Genomic DNA, 15062 nt, shown 5'->3' on the forward strand with positions numbered 1-15062 from the left:
TGCAGTTTGGACACAGTGACTTGTATCGTTTCACAACAGCCCATCGACACTCTCCTGGGATCCCCATTTTCCAGACTCAGGGATGCTGAGAGACTAGTCCCAGGTCCCACAGCAGGTCAGCGGCTGAGCCAGGACTTGCCCTGGGCGGTTCAAAGTCCAGCAGGGAGGATGGCATCGCACAGGCCCTGCACTCTCTTGTGCAGGGGCTTCATGAGGGGCCCACGCTGCTGCTGTCTCCACACCGGGCACAGCCTGGCCCTGATCAGGTGTCCCTTCCTGGGGATACCTAGTGCCCTCCGCTAGCTGTGAGGCCCAGGGTAAGTTACTCACCTCCCCGAGCTCTAATGGTCTGACCTCCAGAGCCACTGGGAGGACAAGAGAAGCGATTGACAGAAATTGCTCAACTCCCTGGCCCCTGGCCAAATGCTCAGAAGACGCTCATGCTGCTCTCACTGCTATCATTCATTCATTCAACAAACTTCACCCACAAGCCCTTGCCCCAAGGTCTCCCAGTCTTGAGATAGAAAGGAGCGTCGAGGACTGGCCCCAGGCAGCGGGGCCCAGAAGAGGGGGTGAGACCTTTGCCTAAGAGGGGAGGGGCACCCAGGCTGCTGGGATGGGGGGTCTATGGGGCTGGCTAGGGGGAAAGGGAGACAGTACTGGAACCATCCCCGCCTAGGAGAGACAGGGATGCTTGTGCCCCGAATCAGGCAAAACACCCCTCCTCAGTGGGTATGATCCTTGGGCAGGTCTTCAAACACAGGGAGGAAGCACCAGCAGTGCCTGGCACTGCCTAGAAATACAGATGCAGACCCCATCTGGAGAGCTGACCAGTTGGTCCCCAGAGCGAGTGGCTTAAGGTTGTCCTGTGCCCACCAGCTGCAAGACCATCACAGGACCAGGTGCGAGCCTCAGGCCAGATTCCGGTGTGCATAGTCTCACCCCTGATTTCCCAGCTCGGCTTCTGATGTGAGCCCCCTCCTCTCAGCAGGGGAAGGTGTCCCCTCTGTCCTGCCTGGGCTGTCGCCTGACCCCACCTGGGCCGTAGCTCAAGCCACACAGATGGCCACCAAGTGTTCCTTATCCCTGCCATGGCACCTCTGCAGGTCTGGGGCCTTTCGCTCATAGCCTGGCAAGAGCGGAACAAGGCTGCTCTGAGGTGGCCAGAGGTCTCAGACCCTCAGACCCCAGACAGCACTCTTTTTTCCTTTCTCTCTCTTTCTCCCCCCACCCTCAACCCCTTGCTCAGTCTGGCAGTGATGCTTTTCTCCTCTTATCTCTCAAAGTGCCATCAGAGCAGAGCCCCGTCCTCTAAAGGGAGTGGCTTTTGTGCCAGCTGCTTCCACTCCCAGCCTGTCACGGCTTCCATGGGAGCCATGGAGCCTCCACGGCTCCCTACTCACTCCTGTCTTTTCCTTTCAGGCTCCACCCAGGACCATGAGAGCAGGTTTCTCCAGGGCCCCCCAAGGGGCAAGGATGGCCTCCCAGCCCACTCCCTACGGACCCCCTCGGACCACTGCATCTTCCTAGCGACCAGAGGGAGGGGCCATGCCTGGGGAGCAGCCCCGCGGAGCGCCACCCCCAACCGCGACCAGAGGCCTGCAGTCCTGCCAAACAACCAGTGGCATGGCCAGTGGCACAGCCACCCAGCCCGCCGGCGAGGACGGCGCCCCAGCCAACAGGACCGCCAAGGCCTCAAGGGAAGCGGGTAGCGGGACCCAAGCCATGGAGCCCCCTGATACCCAGCCTGAGCAGGCTAGGGAAGTGGAGCCCAAGACCCCCCTGCTGAGAACCCAGCCCCTAAGCAGCCCCCCCAGGAAGGGTGGCAGCCCCCGGGCTCCACTAGGGAGGAGCCACACACAGGTTCCCACACAGTGCGCAGCCAGCAGGGCAGATAGCAGCCCCCAGCAGCTCTACACTCTGAGCATTTCGGGCTCAAGGGCCAGACCTGGCCTACGTGATTCCCCTGAGGGCCCACAGTGTGAGGCCCCCCGACCCCCAGAGGCAGAGGCCCCTCCTGCCCCAGAAGAGCTCAACTTCCAAAGGTGCTTCCAGGAGACACCCTCCAGCTTTACCTCTACCAATTATACCTCACCGAGTGCCACCCCAGGCCCCCCGCCCCTTAGGGCCCCCCAGAGCAATGACACCAGCCCCTGCAGGCCAGCCTCCTACTCAGAATTCCAGGCCAGTGGGGCCGACACCTGGCCTTCCACTGCTGAGAACAACTTCCCAGGTGCTAGTTTCAGGGTCCTTCCCACAGAGCAGGAGCCCTTTCCTGAAGGTGGCAGCCCCAGGGTGGCCTCCTTCCAGATCCCCTTCCCAGTGCTGCATGGGGCTGGCCCAAAGTCCTTCCCCAAGGACACGGCGGGGCCTGAGTACTCTGAGAGGGCACTGGTGTTTGCCTTCCACCAGCCTCGGGCTGAATGGCAGGAGGAAGCAGTGGGCACAGGCATGGGCTACCCCCTGCCCACCCAGCCTGCTGCCCCACCACCGCCCTGCTACTCCAGCCAGCCGGGACGCCTTGACCCTGCCAATGACCTCCACCGTGTTCTCTCCACAACTGGTGCTGCTCACCCAGCCCCCAACCCCTTCTCAGAAAGCACAGTCACCTTCCCAGACAGTTTGCACAAGAGCCTGACCAAAGCCCTCCCTGAGAGACCACCTTCTGCCCACAATGGGCTGGGGAGCCCCAGGGGACCCCCAAACTCTCTGCCACAGAGGCACTTTCCTGGGCAGGCTTATGGGAGCCCAAGAGCAAGTGGGATGAGCGGCAGTCCTAGGTCTCTGGACACAGAGCTGGCCACACCTGGGCCTCCGCCCACCAGATTGCCCCAGCTGTGGGATCCCACCGGAGCCCCTTACCCCACACCTCCCCTGGGTCCCCCAGCCACCACTAGGAGTGTGTTCTTTGAAGGCCAGCCCGGCCCAAACCAGCGGCTTGGCCTCCCCCAGAGCCCCCCACTGCCCTGGCCCCAGGTGCTCCCAGGCACCAGACCCAGCCCCCATCAAGTGGAGATGCTGAGCCGGCTGCCTTTTCCCCCAGGGGCCCCTGAGTGGCAGGGGAGCAGCCAGGTAGCCCTGGGTGCTGCCAGCAAGACACCTGGACCAGGGGAGAAGCCAGCAGTGCTGAGAAACAGCCAGGGCCAGCACAGCAGTAGTTCCCCAGGGCTGTTCACCTACAATGGGCTGCAGGACCCTGGAGCCCAGCCCCTGTTCTTTGGGGTGGCTCAGCCCCAGGTCTCACCCCAAGGGACCCCCAACCTGCCCCCACCCAGGCTGGTGGGAGCCTCTCCCAGCGAGTCTCCACTGCCCTCACCGGCCACCAACACAGCTGGCAGCAGCACCTGCTCATCACTGTCACCGCTGTCCAGCAGCCCAGCCAACCCCAGCTCAGAGGAGAGCCAGCTCCCCGGCCCACTAGGGCCCTCTGCCTTCTTCCACCCCCGCAATCACCCCCAGGAGAACAGCAGTCCCTTCCCATCCCCTGAGACCTCAAATGCCCTCCCCATCCACTACCAGCCAGAGCCAGTCAAGACCTTCCCTTTCCCCACAGATGGGCTGGGGGCCGAGGGCACCTTCAAATGCCTGGAGGAGGCCCCATTCCGCAGTGGGGGCCCCAAGGTGGGCAGCAGGGCGCTGGAGGGCTTCCCCCCAGAGCCACCGCCCTACTCTTCCCACCACTTCCCCCTCAGCAGCGCCAGCCTGGACCAGCTGGACGTACTGCTCACTTGCAAGCAGTGCGACCGAAACTACAGCAGCCTGGCCACCTTCCTGGAGCACCGGCAGTTTTGCAGCCTGCTCCTGGCCAGGACCAAGGACAGCCACCAGCAGGCCTCGGAGATCCCCACGCCTCCCACTGCCCCCTCTGTGCTGGCTGCCCCCAAAGCACCAGCAAGTGGGAACCCAAGCCTGCTCGGCCACACTAAGACGGTCCCCTTCCTGCTAGGGGGAGAAGTCCGGGTGGATGGCAAAGATGACCCCCTGAGGACAGGTTTCTTGCCCAGCCTGGCCACTGCCCCCTTCCCACTCTCTGCTGGGGACCTGGACCTGGAGGACGATGCCAAGCTGGACAGCCTCATCACTGAGGCACTCAACGGCCTGGAATACCAGTCAGACAACCCTGAGATCGACAGCAGCTTCATCGACGTCTTCACCGACGAAGAACCTTCTGGCCCCAGAGGTCCCAGTATTGGGCTGCCCCCCAAGACCAGGGTGGGGGTCATGCCAGAGAACAAAACTCAGCTCCCAGCCCCAGCCCCAGAGTCCCAGGCCCCTCGCCCTGGTGATGGGAACTACTTGGCCTGCAGTAGGCCCAAAACTCGATCCCTGGGCCCAGTGCCTGCGGAGGCAGATGGGGTCAGCCTGGCCAGCCAGCAGAGGAGAGGGAAGCAGTTTAAGTTTTTCCAAGGAGAGCTGGACACAGTCAACACTGCCAAGAGGTCAGGCAGGAGCACCAGAGCCGCCTGCCTGAGGCCCAGGAGAAAGGGCAACAGGGCTGAGCCAGCTCCACCCCACCCCCGGGACCTCAGGACCCAAGCCCCCAAGAGCCACACAGATACCTGTGGTAGGGTCCTCCCAGTGGAGACCAGGAGCTCCAAGCGCCTTCGACTGTCCCTGGGGAAGGATTCCAGGAGGAGGAAGGCCTGGGGTGGCACCTGGAGCAAGGAGCTCATCCACAAGATTGTGCAGCAGAAGAACCAGCTGCACAAGCGGCAGGCACAGCATGGCCAGGGCAGGTGCTTCTCCCTGGCGACTGAGAGGCCCGCACCCAGCACCTTGGACGGCAGTCTCCAGGAGTACGACTACGCCTCAGAGTCCGAGGAAGAAGACAACTTGCAGCCGCGGGGCTCTCGCTTCAGGGGCCAGTCCTGCCACGGCAGCCGGCGACGGCGGCGCCAAGGTGAGAAGAGGAAGGAAATGGACTTGACCCTGGGTCCTAGAGAAGATCAACAGCAGCAGAAATCCAGGAAGGTGAGGCAGGAAACTGCAAAGCCAGGCAGGCCTTCCCCAGGCCCCACTGAGAGTCCCAAGGCTCAGGGCCCACTGCGAAGCCCTGAGACCAGAGAGAACCCTAAGGAGAGAGACCCCAAGTGTATCCTGCAGGTTCCCACCAGCACCAAGACCCCAGAGGAAAACCATGCATCGCTGGACTGCCTTCAAGAAGATGTTCCTCCTGACACCACAAAGCTTCTCAGAGATGTTTCCGGCTCTCCTCCGTCCACCTGTGTGGAAGGAAGTCTCTGTTCCCCAGCCCCAGAGCAACCACAGCCAGGCAGAGAGGACACCATGGTGCCCCACAGAAGCTCATCAGCACCAGGTGCAGGCAATCTGCTGGGTGTCCCCAGGTGCACAGAACCCCCCATCTCTCGTGAAAAAGAGGACCCCCCTGCCTACCTGCCAGGAGAATTGCTGGTCCCCATCACTAACACCTCTGCTGCCTACCCCGAGCCTAGCATTGTGTTTTTAAAGACCCCTGATCTTGGATGTAACTCTGCTCTTTTTAACAGAGACTCCACTGTTCCAGCTGCCAAAAAGGGGCCCCAGCCCTATAGCAGTCCCCCCAGCGAATTGCTCCTTGGCCCCAAAGACCTGGCTGGCTGTTTCCCCAAAGACTTGTACTCCAAGCCCTTAGCTCCGGACACTCCTTCAGCCAGCAGCATGCACCTGTGCCAGGAGGGTGTAGACGCCAGTTCCCTCAAGCCAAAACCTCCCGGGAGTCCACCCTACACAGTCGACACAGACCCAGGCAAAGCCGAATCACCACTGACCTTGGAGTCCACACCCCTCCTCTCTGGGCTGCCCGTGGACGACTTCGATTCGCCGATCTACAGCAGCCTGTCTGGAAACGGGGATGCACACTCACCATCCACGTACATCGATCCTCCCCAGAAGAAAGCCCAGCTAGACCCGCCATACCCCTCATTTCTGCCTGAGAAGGGCTGGTCCCTGCTGGAGGAAGCTTCCCCAGTGCTATCCAGCCACCTGGGCCATTTTCCTGACCTCTCGGGGGCAAAGGCTTTCAGTAAGAAGTGTCCTCGTGAAAGGACAGGAGCCACCACCCCTCCCCCTTTGCCTTCCAAGGTTAGCGAATGTAGCATTGCTTTTATGAGCAACCTGTCTGAGGATGAATTAGAGATCAAAAGGCTGGTCACTGAATTAGAAAGTCAGCTGCAAAGTAAAGGTGTGCATGAGGACACAGGAGAGCCGCGTGGAGCTCAGCACACAGGCAGAATGCTCTCGGGCACAGGCACCCCCCTGCCCACCCACCAGGCTGCCTCACCCCAAAAGGACTCATTCTCCGAAGCTGACCTCACTGGCCTTGGGGAACTGAGTCCACGCCAGGAGGGGGCAGAAACAGCCATGGCCACCACAAAGGGGACTCTAGAGAGCCCCGAGGAGGAGTGGCCCTCGTTTCAGCAGGGAGAAGCAGCCCCTCCTCCTACTACCCACAAAGACCAGGTTTCTGGAGCTTCTTTCAGCCCCACTGGGGTTAGCCTCAGTTTCCAGCCAGCGCAGAACAGCAGAGTCTCCAGGAGAGGGCTCCCTGCGGCAGAAGAGGGCTGCAGGGGCTGCCCAGAAGCCTGTCTACCGGGCCCCGGAGAGCCACTCAACCCCCCATCGGACAGGGGGAATTTAGTAAAGTGCAGCCTAAACCATGAGCCTTTACATCTTAAAAATGACAAGGCCACCAGAATCCATCACAACGAAGACGCCCTGCTGCCCCTTCCCTGCACTCGGAGAAGAGAGCTGCTCCCAGGATCCTGCAAGGCTCAGGGGCCTGGCCAAGATGTCCCAGAGCTGGAAGCGCTCAGCAGCCCTGTTGCCCATCTGGCACCTCACTTGGCATTTCGGGGTGCCAAGGTTCTGTATCCAAGTGCCACTCCACCTTCTGGTGTCAGTCACAGGGAGGTCCTCAAGGGACATTCTCCAAGCAGGACAGATGGGCCAGAAGAAGCAGGTCCCTTCCACCCTGTAGCAGAGGGCCTTGGCTCTGAGGGTAACAAGGAGTTTGTACCAGCAGGAGCCTCTCCAAGATCTGCCTGCATTCCCAACACCAGTCCTTGCAGGAGGCCCCAGGACCCAGATGAAAGCCCCCTACATCAACTCCAGCTCCTGGTGGCCAGAGCAGCTGTGAGTGAAGATGACACCCAGGGCTTACAGGGGCCCCGGCTTGCCAGTGCCCAGAGTCCTCAACAGAACAACCCTTCAGATGTGGAAGGGGACAGCATGGAATGTGGGAATGTGGCCCACATCACTGCCAAGGCCTCGGATGGGGGTGTTCAGATGGCAGCTATCCCTGCAATGGCCCAATGTCAGCTGAGGCCAGAGGCAGATGACCATCTGGGCTCACTCAGCCAGGCTGAGAAGCTCAAAAGCCAAGGCAAAGCCAGCCAGCTGCAACCAGATAACTGGGGGAGCCCAGGGAGAGCTGACAACCTCACCACAGTCAATGCTGATCCTGAAACCACACTGGCCAGCCCGGTTGGGGCTGCAGACCAGCTAGGAGGGCAGGTCCAGGGAAGCAGACTGAACTTGGGCCTTCAGAACGAGGCACAGTCCACCCCTAGCCCCACTTCCTCTGATGTGGAATCTTTGGCTCCGGCCTTGAGAGCAGCCCATGCCCAAAATGGGCCTGAGGACTGGACTCCAGAGGTGGCCAGTTCAGGCCTTAAGAAGCACCTGCTACTCACTGGGGAGAGCCCAGAGCTCCCCATGAGAGACGTGGCCAGCTGTCCCCCCTTACCCATTTCTGCAGCCACCCCTGTTCCCTGCAACCTTGAGCACCTGCTCCATGAAGACCCTTCCATGGTGCCTTCGGGTGAGCTGAGGGTGCTGCTCCCAGCATCTCCATCCCGAGGGGACCCCACCAGCACAAAGCATCTGCCAGCCTATTCCTCTGCCTGTACAGCTCTGAAAAGTGCTGACTGCATCCCAGCTCCCACAGATGCTAAGGCTGGGGAAGGCCTGGCAGCCTCATCTTTAAGGACAAGTCCTTGTGGGCTCAAGGAAAGCCTGGCTTGCCGCTCTCTCCTAGGGGAACGAAGCCCGCTGGAAGACCCTTCCACCAGCCAGCCCAGCTTCATCAATGTCTTCATCTCCACCCATGTGGGGGACCACCCTGAAGGCCACATGTCAAGACCCCTAGAGGGTTCTAGAAAAGAGAAGCCAAGGGGATCTCCTGCCTATGATGTCCCTCCTCCCCCAGCAAGGGCCATGTCCCCAAGAGTGACCATCACAGCTGCTGCCCTACCTGGCATCCCCACCTCAGATAGCATGGGGGCAGTCAGAGGCCCTAGGGCTGAGTGGCCAGACCCTTGCAAGGTAGCCTTGCCCAACACCAGCCCAGACAGGACGCCCAAGGACCCCTCCTCAGAACACCCAAGAAACAGGGAAGGCCAGAGCATCACCACTGTGCCCACTGACCCTTCTACCCAGACAACAGCAGGGCCAGAGCCTCCTACCTGCCAGGAAGGTGAGGCAGGGGCCAGCACCCAGGGCAAGGTAGACTTTCAGATAACTGGGGCTGGGCACCCTGGCATTACAAAAGCCTCAGGAGCTGGCACCGGAGACTTAACAGTCACCTGCCCTTATGAAGACCTCCACCAGGACAGAGCCACCTCTCTGAGCAGCACAGCCAGCAACTCCAGACCCGACTCCCCAAAGAGCCTCAGAAATGTCCTCCACCAGATGCCCCAAAGGGACCTTCTATGTCCTCAGGACCCCAAACAGAAGCCTTGTGGCTTTAAAAATAGGCCCATGTCTACTGAGAACATTCGCTGGAAGAACAGAGACCCCAGCGGGCGGCCCGTGACCTGCGAGGTCTGCTCCGCCACCTTCCGTTCCGGACCAGGCCTAAGCCGCCACAGAGCCAGGAAGCACAGGCTACACGGGGCCACCTCCCAGCCAAGGCCCCCAGCCCTGCCTGCTCCCCAAGCTGGGGAACCCGAAGCCCAGATGAGCTTCCCCCCCAGGAAAAAAAGCCGCAGGGCACCTGGGAAAGAGAAACCCAGGCACAGGCTGAGCGGTCCCAGCCACACTGCTGGCTCACCTCCAGTCCATGGCTCTGCAGCTCCTGAGGATGCCCCAGGTCCCGAGATGTCCAAGGGGCTCAGGCGGGGGCTCAGCATTGTGAGAACACCAGGCTGTCCCCCCAGCCGGGGACCACACCCCTCAGGCCTAGTCAAGGAAGAAGTGGGCTCAAGGCCTGCAGAGGCCAGGAAACGGTACTTGCTGCAGAGGGATGAGCCCTGTCCCAAACGGGCAGAGAGAAGAGGAGGTGAGAGGCGGGGCAGAGCACCCGTGGACATCCCCAGCGAGTCAGAGGGGAAATCAAAGAAGAAATCGAAAAAGCCAAGAGCGAGAAGGTTCCAGGAAGAGAGTAGTCCTCGAGTCTCCTCTGATGTGATTTCAGATAGAAGCCACTGGAATCCATCAACTGCTGTTGTCAATTGCCCAGCCCCCTTGAGCCACTGCCTCTCACAGGAGGCAGATCAAGAGACTGAGGTCACACAGCCGCCTCTCCTCACGGCCACAGAGCTGGAGATGTCCACATGGAAGTCACCTGGGAACCGGGTGGCCCCTCCAGGGACGGTGGAGGGGGTGTCTCCTGGGGAAGAGCCAGGGGGGCAGAAGGCAGCCTTGGCAAGGGGGTGCTGGGGACCCAGAGAGACCAGGACGTCGGGTGTCTGCAGAGAAATGTCAAGGGCAGCTGGGGGTACGCCTGCAGGCCACAGCACAGCAGCCGAGAGTGGGTCAGAGCAAGGTGCCTGGGAAGGACCCAAGCCCCCCTGGGGACCCCCCAGCCCTCCAGAGACTTGTGGTTCTGAAGCAGGTGGCACCATAAACAGTTGTCTACAAGGCTCCCTGGGACCGCACCCCTCAGGCCTGGTCAAGCAAGGAGTGGTCCAGGAGCATGAAGGTGTCACTCCTGAAGCCCCTGGCCTGGGTCTCGGGGATGCTTTGAACTTATTTGATGACGAAGCTTCCTTTTCCCAGCTCTTCCCTCTGGGCAATCGCTTAACTCGGAAGAAGAACCCCCGAGTCTATGGGAAGCGCTATAAAAAGCCAAAGCCTCCACCATTGCCGGAGCCCAGTAGGGAGTTCCAGGACAGCAATGCTCTGCCCTCCACCCACATGCCCACGGATCTCAGTGACTCAGGCTCCCTCTGCCTTTCCCACGAGGACCCATGGAGTGATGAGGCCATGGGCCTGCCTGAGTCCTTCCTCCTGGAGGGCTTCCTCAGCAGCAAGGTGCCTGGCATTGACCCCTGGGCCCCAGGACCCAGCCTATGGGCCCTGGAGCCTGACTTGGAGGTGGACTGTGCCAAGCACGAATCCTCCTGCAGTGCCGAGGACCACAGGTCGGAGAATATCCCTGAGCTGCACATGGTCCCAGCAGCTTGGCGAGGCCTGGAGCTGCGGGCCTCCACCGATGAGACTGCCTCTTCTCTCGGAGACATGAGCCCTGAGCCCCCCAACCTGGAGAGAGAACACTACAACTGTGGGCTCCCAGGGAATGCTGTGGATCTTGAGAGGCTCAGCACCAGACTTGAGATGCAAGATCTATGCTTTCTGGGACCCTGCAAAGACCCCATGGCTCTCCCCAGAGTGAGCTTCTTAGACTTCAAGGCCACAGCGAACTCCCAGGGGCCACGGAGCAAAAGGACAGAGGAGGTGGCCGACGCCAGAAGGGCCCCAGTCAGAGACCGGAATGCCAAGGCCAGGAGGGCACCCTACAAGTGCAGGGTGTGCTTCCAGCGCTTCCATGGCCTGGGTGAGCTGGACCTCCATAAGCTGGCCCACAGCCCCTCACCGCCCCCCACCTGCTACATGTGTGTGGAGCGCAGGTTTGGCTCTCGCGAGCTGCTACGGGAGCACCTTCAGGAGAAGCACGTGCAGGGCCGGACAGGGCTGTGGGCCTGCGGCATGTGCCTGAGGGAGGTGGCCGATGTCTGGATGTACAACGAACACCTGCGGGAACATGCCCTACGATTCGCCAGAAAGGGGCCGGCACGAAGGTTCCTGGGAGACCCACCTGGATGCTGGGAGGGGGACAACACTGTCACACACTTCCTGAGCAGCATCATGGGGCAGGCATCCAAACCTCCCAGGGGTAAATGCTCAGTTGGCCAGGCAAATGGGGGCCCCACAGAGAGGGAGAGGGCAAAACCCAAGGCTCGTACCAAAAACTCAAACCAGGATGGCACCTTGACGCCAGACAACACCTTAGCCAACAGCAGCCTGTCAACCTGCCCAAACCCCACTCTGCCCAGCAGTTCTGCCACTCTCCCTGGCTCCACCAAGATGTGCCCCAGTCCATCCCCTGCCCCCTGCTCCAACCAAGAGCCCCTACTCCACACCATCCCGGTGCACCAGGACTGCAAGGACCCCTCCCGAGACTGCCACCACTGCGGCAAGCGGTTCCCCAAGCCTTTCAAGCTGCAGCGCCACCTGGCGGTGCATAGCCCACTGCGCGTCTTCCTGTGCCCGCAGTGCCCAAGGGTCTACCCTGAGCCCCGCGAGCTGCGTGCACACCTTGCCAGGGAGCACGGGGTGAAGGAGGAGCTGGAGCTGCAGCACACTCCACTGTATGCCTGTGAGCTCTGTGCCAACGTCACCCACATCAGCAAGCGGTCCTTCATCTGCAGTTCCTGCAACTACACGTTCGCCAAGAAGGAACAGTTTGACCGACACATGGACAAACACCTGAGGAAGGGGCAGCAGCCCTTCACATTCCGTGGGGTGCGGAGGCCAGGCGCCTCTAGGCAGAAGGCTCAGGCCGAGGAGGGCTCACTGCCTAGCAAACAGCACAGAGTGGCCACGCCCAGCAGCGCCCCTGGGCCCGTCATGGACCGGTCTATGTCTCTGGACAACAGCCCCGCTTTGAGCGAGACATCCCTCCCAGCTCTGCTCCAGCCCTGCCTAGAGGCAGCTCCCGGTGGCACCAGGGGTCAGCCCAAGACCCCAGAGAGGCCCATGGATCCTGTGGGCCACCTGGCCAGGGACGACAGTTTGCCCTCTGACTCCCAGGAGCTCATTCTCCCATCTCTGTCTCCTTTTCCAGCAGCCTTAGCTGATGGCAAAGATGGCCACAAGCCAGACCAAGCCCTGGAGAGCCCCACAGACAAGGCTTCCCCAGGCAGCCCTGGGCCTCTTCTCCAGCAGGTTCTTTCGCTGGAGGGGTTTCTGCCCCAGCAAGGGGCCAGAGGCCAAGCCACAGAGGAACAGAGGGCAGTCGGCCTATTCTCAGGGAAAGGCAGGACCCCGAGTGCCCCTGGCAAATGTGCCCCTGACCATCGCCCAGAAGCTCCCTCCCTGCTCCGGAAGGAGAAGCAGTGCCATAAGGGCAGTGCCACCAAGCATGGGAGCTGTCGGAGTTCATCAAAGGACAGGCCAACTTTGTCCATCCCCAGCAAAGCACCCAAATTCCCGGTGCAATCAAAGAAGGCCGTGGCCAGCCCAAAACCTAGAGAGCCAGCCTGTGGCACTGAGGACAGGCAAAAGCCCACTGCTCTCAAAGCCAAGCCCAGCTCCCAGGGCAATGGAGGGCCACAGCACAGCACCAAGACAGCAGGTGGCAGCCAGCCTCAACCAGCCAGCGGGCAGCTCCAAAGCGAGACAGCCACCACCCCAGCCAAGCCCAACTGCCCAGTCCAGAGCCCCGCCCCAGACAAGCCCCCCACTCGAGCCCCAACCAAGGGCTACCCCAGGGCACCAAGGGAAGCTGGTGACCACAGGCCCCAAGGGAGCCTGGTCCCCAGGGAGGACAGGGAGGGCAAAGAGAAAAAGAGAAAGGGCCGGGCCCTGGGGCCAAGCAGGAGTGAAAGTGTGGGGAGCTTGGGGAGAGCCCCTTCAGTCCCTGACAAACCCCGCCGGGCTCCCCGGAAGCAGGCTACTCCCAGCCGTGTGCTCCCTGCCAAGCCCAGGCCCAGCAGCCAGAGCAGCTCTACACTGCCCCAGCCCTCAGAGCAGCAGAGGGGGGAGCCCAGCCACACGCACCGGGACTTCAGACGCAGCAAAGATGGGCTAGGCAAGGCCTTCCCCCAGGCGAGACCCCTGCACAGGACCCCCAGGAGGGGCAGAGCTGTCCGCGGTGCTGAACATGCCAACCCCCGAGCCTGTTGGACTGCTGAATCCCAGAGCGACCTCCTCAGCCAGCTCTTCGGACAGAGACTAACCAGCTTCAAGATCCCTTTAAAAAAGGACCCCTCAGAGTAATTTATAGGAGTGAGAGGGTGCGTGGGAGAAGGGCTGGGGGACTAACCCAGTGCATAAGGGACTCCTGTCTACACTGGCAAGCTTCAGTCCTCTGAGATAGTTTGATTGGTGGCCATATCTTAATCCAGCTGACTTACCAGGCAATGCTCAGACTGCAGTGTTGGAGTTGAGACTCTAATGCTTTGGGCAGGGCCTGGGGTTGATGGACAGCAAACCCTTTCAACCTAGAAGGTGAGGGTGAGGGGCAAGCCAACTGCAGGCTCTTCGAGACCATGCAGCTGTGTTTTCAGTACCAAGAACTTGAAGAAAGAGCAGCTCACACCTTGTACCCAATGTGCTCCCTCCTTTGAAGGTTTGCACAGGTTCCCGCCACCATGTCATCTAGCAGGGAAGTAAGTTGAGGCAGCCATGGTCGGATCGCAGCAGGCCCCCCTTAGTCTTGTTGCTGCTGTTGCTGCAGTTCCAAAGTGGCCTTACAGATCAAATAGGGGGGCTCTCCACCTGGAAGAGCTACCTGGCCCCCAGAGCACAACAGGCTTTCTCTGACATATGATCGTGATGGCCACTCTCCGTGCCTCCGACAGAAGCGCTGGTCTCCAGTGCACCTTGACCCCTGACGATCAGGTTCCCATTTGGACAGGGAAGAAACTGCTCATCAGCCAGCTCCCACCAGTTCTTCCTCCCCATCCCCCACCCCACACACACACACCTCCCCCACACACACCCCAGCCTCTGTGGTTGCCTTTCTAGAGCCTTCCTCCTACACGGAGCTCTCGGCTGCAAGTATCAGCAATTTAGCTCTGAAGTTTCTGGTGCTATTTTCATGTTGTAATGTGAATACAGGCTTCCTTTATTTGTTTTACCTGGGGGATTGGGAGGGGAGACAGGGTGGGGAGGTGCAACAGGGACTGCACAGAAGGCCCACAGGCACCAGCCGCCCCAAGAAGTCTTTCACTGGCTCCCTGGCCAGCAGGCTCCAGCCCCAGGGTTGCAGTCAGAGAAGCTGGCTGGGACACTCAGGGCCGGGTGTGGCGCTGCTGGCATCTCATGCACTGACGTGACCCAGGGCTCGGTCCACACGTCCTTTTTACAGAATCTTGTCTTCGAAGGGAGTAGGAGTGTGGGAAAGGCTTCCTTCTATTCTTGGGTGTCTGGGGTTCATGGTTTGTTTCCTTCTGTTTTTTTTCATTTTTTTCTTGGGTACCATGTGCATGTCAAAAGTTTTTATTTTGGTATTTTGAAAGAGACCAAATTAGGCCCCAATCTCCTTTCTAGAAGGCATTGTGTGCCACTCAGAATGCCTCTTTAGTGCTGATAAATAAAACATGGGGGAACTCTGAGGCTGTACTGTACGGATCACAGCAAACTCATCCTGTCAAATATATTCCCACTATTTTCACAGAAAGCCTCTGCTGTGTGGCGTCGGTCCTCCAACCAGCCCTACCCTGCCTGCCCACCCAAACCCAGAACCTGGAGCATAAAGTGTTGGCTTCAGCTGCCACTTTTGTCCTGTCACCAGGACTACCTGGCCCTGTAGAGCCTCCCTGAAGCAGCAAAGTAGTCCCACCAGCCCCTCCAGGATTGTTAACATGGTGCAAATAATGCCAGAGGGCAGCTCACTTTGTTTCTGATGCTTCACAGCCCTGGTCTGGGGCTCTTGAGGAGCAAAGCGGGAGAGATGGGAAATCATTCACGCAGCTCAGTTTAGGGGACATGGGGAGCCAGCAGAGGCAGCATGAGGGGTAAAACCAGGAGACACCCCCCCCCCCGACCACAGGCTCAGATTCCCGGGCCCCACCATATCCTGAAGACCTCCTCAAAGACTCCAGTGCCTTGGACAAGTG

At 60.4% G+C, this 15062-nt stretch overlaps 1 protein-coding gene across 1 annotated transcript in view; it reads left to right on the forward strand.

Moving 5' to 3' along the window:
- The window catches only part of ZNF469 (zinc finger protein 469), a 165063-nt gene extending 150470 nt beyond the window's left edge, over window positions 1-14593 (forward strand). The window contains exon 4 of the mRNA XM_081118913.1: window positions 1423-14593. Coding sequence (XP_080975039.1) covers window positions 1549-13218 — 11670 coding nt within the window. The 5' untranslated portion in view covers window positions 1423-1548 and the 3' untranslated portion in view covers window positions 13219-14593. The remainder of the gene's footprint in view (window positions 1-1422) is intronic.
- The last annotated feature ends 469 nt before the right edge of the window (window positions 14594-15062 follow it).

Source organism: Miniopterus schreibersii (assembly GCF_964146895.1).
Source record: "Miniopterus schreibersii genome assembly, chromosome: 18".
Taxonomy (NCBI): Eukaryota; Metazoa; Chordata; class Mammalia; order Chiroptera; family Miniopteridae; genus Miniopterus; species Miniopterus schreibersii.